The 6186-nt window shown below is 38.0% G+C and overlaps 1 protein-coding gene across 1 annotated transcript; it reads right to left on the bottom strand.

Annotated features, from left to right (window-relative positions):
- Window positions 1-4353: 4353 nt before the first annotated feature.
- On the bottom strand, window positions 4354-5785 carry LOC149018884 (uncharacterized). The gene is made up of 3 exons (XM_089154003.1): window positions 5770-5785; window positions 5235-5552; window positions 4354-5006 (listed from the first exon to the last, which is right to left on the bottom strand). The coding sequence occupies exons 1-3, from the start codon at window positions 5783-5785 to the stop codon at window positions 4354-4356; spliced, it is 987 nt and encodes a 328-aa protein (XP_089010129.1).
- Between the last annotated feature and the right edge of the window lie 401 nt (window positions 5786-6186).

Here is a 6186-nt window from a genome sequence, read left to right as displayed (position 1 = left end):
GGAGGTAGGTGTGTGGTTTTGGACTCCTCGCTCTTGTCAGGGTGATGGTTCTGGTTCGGCTTGCTTGTGGTCGATCATGGCGACCATCTCTCTTGGGTAATTCTCCAGCTCTACGCTCTCGAGATTGACCTCTATGACCCTCTCGAGAGCCTTGTCTGTGATTCTGATCTCCAAGCGGTCGTCCATCTCCTTACTGAGTTCATCCTCCTGTGAGAGATAGATTTCTTCGCGTTCAGCCTCGGGCTTCCTCTTGATCATGGAGATTGGAAGCCTGAGGTGTGACTACCTTTCTTGCTATCGTTCGAAGCGTCTGCTGCATTTCTAGGAACTGCAACTGCATTTGATTCATCTATTCCTGTAGATTATCCGAATTGTTAGGACGTTCGTCTCCATTCAAATCTTCACGATCCCTTCGGGCATTACTCCCTTCAGGGATTTCCTCTTCAGGAATTCCTCCTCCTGGAGGACAAGCATCACGGGGCCTTTGGGCTATAGCTGCCTTTGATCTGGTAAACATGGCTTCTGAAGCGTTTCCCACAGACGGCACTAAATGATGCATCCAAAATCTGCTGAGCCTTGAGATCTATGAACAAACCTGCAAAACAATGTTAAGAATGGCTCGACCGTAGGGGTCGGGAAGCCACCTCCGAAGGCTAAGTCAAGTAATAAACTAATCACATGACTCTGTCTAATTGCAGAGTATAAAATGAATGTAATTGTAAAGGAAACGATTCAGATACCTCATGTGTGAATAGGCTACTCGTTTATATAGATTTTACCTCTAATTCTCGATCGTTGGATGCGTTTGTGATCTTCGTTGGTGGCCGTCTGATTGTAGGGTTTTACCCTTGATATTCGGGGTCGTGGTTAGTTACCCATCGTAGCACGATCTCTACTTCCCCTTGATGGAAGTTACCTTCCATGGTTCAATCGCATATCCCGCGACCTTTTACGTACGATTGCTCGGACTCGGTCAAGATGGGTCTTGATCGTGGTTCGACCGGGATCATAAACCCAAACCTGGTTCAACAAGGTTTGGTCTAATTTTCCTGTATCAGATAGATATAATTCCATGTATTCTACTGCTTATGTGATAACAAGGCATCTAAGAAATAGAGGATCAAAATTTGGTCATATGTTATGATAAAGCAGTTCATTCAAAGATCAAACGGGTGAAATTGCATAGAATTTCAATTAAAGATCAGACGGGTGAAATTAAATAGAATCAAATCAAAACAAAACAAAATTTTCGAAATACTCATCCATCCAAAATAAAAAAGAGTTTATCTGATAACTGAATGCAATTTTTTTTTTTTTTTTTTGGTAATAACTGAATGCAAATTTGAGTGGTGAAAAAATTGCATAGATTCAAAACAAAACTGTAAGCAATGACCTTCTAATGCAAATCTGAGTGGTGCTTATATTGAGCGACAAGAATTTATTTCTGAAAAAATAAAAATAAAAAATAATCTCCATTAATTCTTAGTCTCTGCAAAACTGATTTTTTCTATATTAAAACCGACAATTAAAACCATCAATTTAAAAGTCAAAACAACCATAAAAAAAGCTTATAAATACCAGAGGCTAATCAGTTCTGAATTTGTAATTCACAAGAGAGACCAACTCGCAAGTCGAAAAGAAGAAGAAGCAGAAGAAAAGAAGAAGCAGCAGCAACACCATGGGATCTGGAAAGACAAGAGCTTATATTCTGTGTATGGTGCTCATGAGTCTGGTGTTTCTTGATAGCCAAAGCATAGAAGGAGCAAAATCAATCAAACCATGCACATTACTCGGCGACCCCAACTGCAAACTACACTCCCCAAATAAACCTCCTGTAAAGGCCAATGAACACACCCGTGGTTGTTCCAAATTCCATCGTTGCCGTAGTGGCAATGACTATTAACAATGCTTGATTGCATGGGTTTGACGCAGTCACCTCACTTTTAGTGCTCTTTCCTTTTATTTATTTATTTACTTTAATGTTCCAATCAAATAACACTATAATAAAAGTCCCAGTGGTAAGCAGTTTGATCCGCTTAAGCAAAGTTTCGGTATCGAAACCTTGTGGATGCAAAAAATCCCCGCTGGGAGACTCACCCACCACAGCCAGATGTGCGACCCGGGTCGAACACCGGATTAGTCAGGGCAAAGCCTTGGAAACCGGGGTTGGCAAACAAAAAAAAAAAAAATCCCTTGTAACTCCAAATAATTAACTGGGGTGTTTTTGTAATCAAATCTACAAGTCTCTTTTGACTATAGTTTTTCGATGTTTAGTAATATAAAACATTTATGTAGTAGTATGTAAGACATACAATAACAAATACATTTGTAGATTTGGCTGTGAAAGTGTAACTGGAAGTTATAGCAATATGGGGAATTTATTGTGGAGGAATTAAAAGTGTAGCATCTTCTTTTTTAACTACTATTGTAATACAAAAGTACATTTTCAAATTATAGTAATATGTTTTATATAATAGCTGAGTATTTGAAATTGTAGTGACAATTTCTTTTTAGCCATGGAAATAGAATCGCAGTTAAAAATCATAGTAAACTGCAGAAGTATAACTAAAATTATGTATTGCAGTAATTTAAGATACTTTAGACAATGGTATTCAAAACCACAAAAATAACAAGAACTCTATAACTACAAAAACAATGCTATGATTAAGAGTTACAGTAATATGAGAAATTTATTGTTGTGGTAGTTAAAAATGTAGGGACATTGAGTTTTTTAACGGTTAGAATAAAACTTCAGTCCCGAATCGTAGTAATATAACTATGTATTAAGTACGGTATTTGAAATTGGTATTTTTCACCAAGGAAATAGAACAGTTAAAATTCGTAGCAAACATATTCCTTGTAACTATAAAAATATAACTGCAGTTATGTATTGCAATAATTTAAAATATTTTAAGCTGCATTGTGGAAAATATAGAAACAAAAAAGAAACATTGTAACCGTGTAAACAAAACTACAAAAAACTGCAATAGTACGCAAATCTTAATGATGTGGTAGTTAAAAGTGTAGCTACATCAACTTTTTAAACTACAAAGTAAAACTACAGTCTCATTTGGTAGTAATATAATACTTCACATAATAGTTGTTGTATTCAAAATGTATTTAAAAAGTTATATAAAGTGACCCCTTAATGTAGTTGAGGTTTTGGCAAGAGAGAGAGAGTAGTATTAGTCGAGGTACAAATAAGTTGGCCTAAACGAATTTCAATTCCAAAAGAAAAAAAAATTGGCATGATAAACTTGACGAGTCATAAGCGATCCAAGTTATATTATAAGGATCATAATATCTAACAGAGATGACATATTGCAAAATTACATGATAAAGTTGATTACACATTAAAAACGTAATTCTCCAACTATGGGTTTCATAGTGTCAAATCACAAAGTTTATTTATTTTTTCTTAAACCAAGTAGATTGTTTTTTCATTAGGGGAAATTTTCTTGGGTGAATAGAGAATAACTATTGGGGAGAGATTAGGGGTAGGGTTAGGATTCAAACATTGGGAGGGCCAAGTATCATATTTGACAAAACACATTGAATTTTCTATCCATTATGCTTATGGTTAAAAAATTTATACAATTGGGACCCCAATTGTGAATATTTCACACATGGAAAAATGATCAAATGAAAATTTCAAAATTTCAAGAAGGGAATGGGGGTTTCCATTTTTTTTTTTTGGGTTGGGGGAGGGGGCGCATTGGCCTCTTGTCCCCAATGTAGCTCCGCCCATGGGAGATATGGAAATTTGCCTATTTCATTTCCATTTAAATAATAAACCTTGTTACACTCATGTACATACTAGAATTATTTAACACTACAATTAGGGGTGCAAGTTTGGCCTTGATGGTCAGAATCCACATTGACAAATTTATTTTATATTTATATGTTAAATGAATTATTTCTAGTAAAATATTATTTTTTGAGTACCTAGAGCTTGAAATTATTATTTTTAAAATGTAATACCAATAGCGTGAAAGAAATAATAATAAAGAAACAAAAAGTATTCACAAGGAAAAAGATAAAAAATAATAGGATTTCAAAAAATTAGGGGATATACCCACAAAAAAATAAAAGAGATAAACTTGGATTTTATGCAACCTTTTATTTTTTGTAGAATTCTGAAATCTACTTACGGTTTGTTGCGACTGAACTTTGTCTCGACCCATTCAAAGTTTGATCATGCAATCACAAAATTAATTGTGGCCGGCTAGTATGTTGGGAAGCCGCCTCCACAGGTCAAGTCAGCCTGGGAACAACTCCAAGAAATGCTCACTTAGAAAATATTGGGAAAAAGTAAGTGAAATCTTCTTTTTTATTTTTTGGTAATTCAGACCTTTATTGGATAGAGGAGCAGGGGTTACACAAGGCATCTTGATTACAAATATCAATAAGCCAAGATTCAGATAACTGCCAAATTGTCCTGCCTGCTAAGGACAGAGCATGCTGTGCTAGGGAGTGAGCTACTCTATTAGCATCCCTACTGGTGTGGCGAAAGTTGATAATTGTGAAATCCCTTGAGAGAAACTGTATCTCCTCAACTATCTGTTGAATTTCCAAGTGCGGGATACTCTGTGGGTCAGTGAGGAGATTGATCAGCTTAAGGCAATCTGACTCCACCTCACAATGCAGAAATCCCCGTTGAGCTGCAAAGGAAATTCCTTCCTTAATTGCCAAGGTCTCTCCCAACAAAGCAGATGTGAACGCCTCATTCTGGGAGAAAGCAAAGATTGGGATGCCACGATGATCACGTAGAATAACACCTAGACCTCCCATTTGAGACTTGACTGGCATGGCTGCATCCGTATTCAGTTTTGAGAATGGGGCTCGTGGTGGTATCCACATTTCAGAGACCTGAATCTGGTTAAGGGAATCGTGTCCTGGAAACAAACTTGGGTGAGCCGTAGCAAATTGATTATATGATCTCTGGGCTTGAGCAAGTATTTCCTCTGGGCTGGGCAGTCGGAAGCCAAAAGTAAGATCATTACGGGCTAACCAAATTGACCAACAAATGAATGAGAATAAGGACAACGTTGCTCTTTTGTCTGCTTATGAAGGGAATATATTCACATCCCATTTTGTGAGGAGCTAAGGCATTTTTGGGGAGGTAAGTGCTGCTGTTTCGGAGAGCCGATTGGAGCCAAACCAAATAGAGCGAGAGTATGGGCAATCAAACAGCAGATGGTCAATGGTTTCCACCGGAAATCCACACCGCATACAGCTAGGATCAATCCGTACATGCCTCTTCTTCAGATTTGCACTAGTAGCTATTCCCTGAGCACAACACTTCCATAAGAAAGTATTTATCTTAGGAAGAGATTTAATGTTCCATAACAGCTTCCAGTTTGCCGATGTGGTCAATTCCCATTCATGACTTCTTGAGGACAATGGCTGTTGTTTACGTTTGACATCTCTGCTGTTAGAAAGGAAATGGTAAGCACTCTTCACAGTAAACACACCATTCTTAGATCCACTCCATCTAAATGTATCTTCTCTGTCCCATGAACATAGCCGAATGTTAAGTATCTCTTTGGGTTCTGTGTCAGAGAATAACTGAGTAATAACATCCGTCTTCTAGCTGCGAGTAATAGGATCTATTAAGTCAGCGACTGTATTCAAACCACAGTTGCTTGGGCGCGGACTATATATTGAACAATTAGGAAGTGCTGGAAGCCACTTGGATTGCCAAATACTGATGGAGTGCCCATTCCCAATCTGCCAAATGAGTCCCTCCTTCAACACTTGTTGACCAACCAGAATGCTCTTCCATGCCCATGAAGCTTTGTTGACTTCAGTAGCCTCAAGGAAGGATGATCTAGGAAAGTAAATTGCCTTAATGAGATTGGCCCATAGAGAGGTGGGATCAGACCAAAGTCGCCATGCTACTTTAGCCAGTAGTGCTCTGCTTTGTAGAAAGGGGTTCCTAAAGCCCAAGCCGCCTTTCTCTTTTGAATGACACAACCGTGTCCAAAAGATCCATGGGATTTTTTCTTCTTCTGTGCATTACCACCCCAATAATAGTTGATCATCATAGATCGAATCCTATCATGGTGTGACACAGGAAGGGAGAAGTGTCTGCCTGCATATGAAGATTGGCTGTTGATCACGGATTTTAATAATGTTTCCCGTCCAGCTTGTGATAAATACTTGAACTTCCATCCCTCGATCCTC

This window comes from Hakea prostrata, chromosome 4 (genome assembly GCF_041222555.1).
Source record: "Hakea prostrata isolate BN-2017 chromosome 4, UWA_Hpros_2, whole genome shotgun sequence".
NCBI lineage: Eukaryota > Viridiplantae > Streptophyta > Magnoliopsida > Proteales > Proteaceae > Hakea > Hakea prostrata.
The sequence above is the reverse complement of the archived record's forward strand: the minus strand, read 5'-3'. Positions and strand labels throughout refer to the sequence as shown.

Excerpts from the sequence above, each read along its gene's own strand:
- LOC149018884 (XM_089154003.1), bottom strand. Across the intron at positions 5,007-5,234 it reads TGTACGGATTGATCCTAGCT|CCCGTAATGATCTTACTTTT; the intron begins GTATGCGGTGTG and ends CAATTTGGTTAG.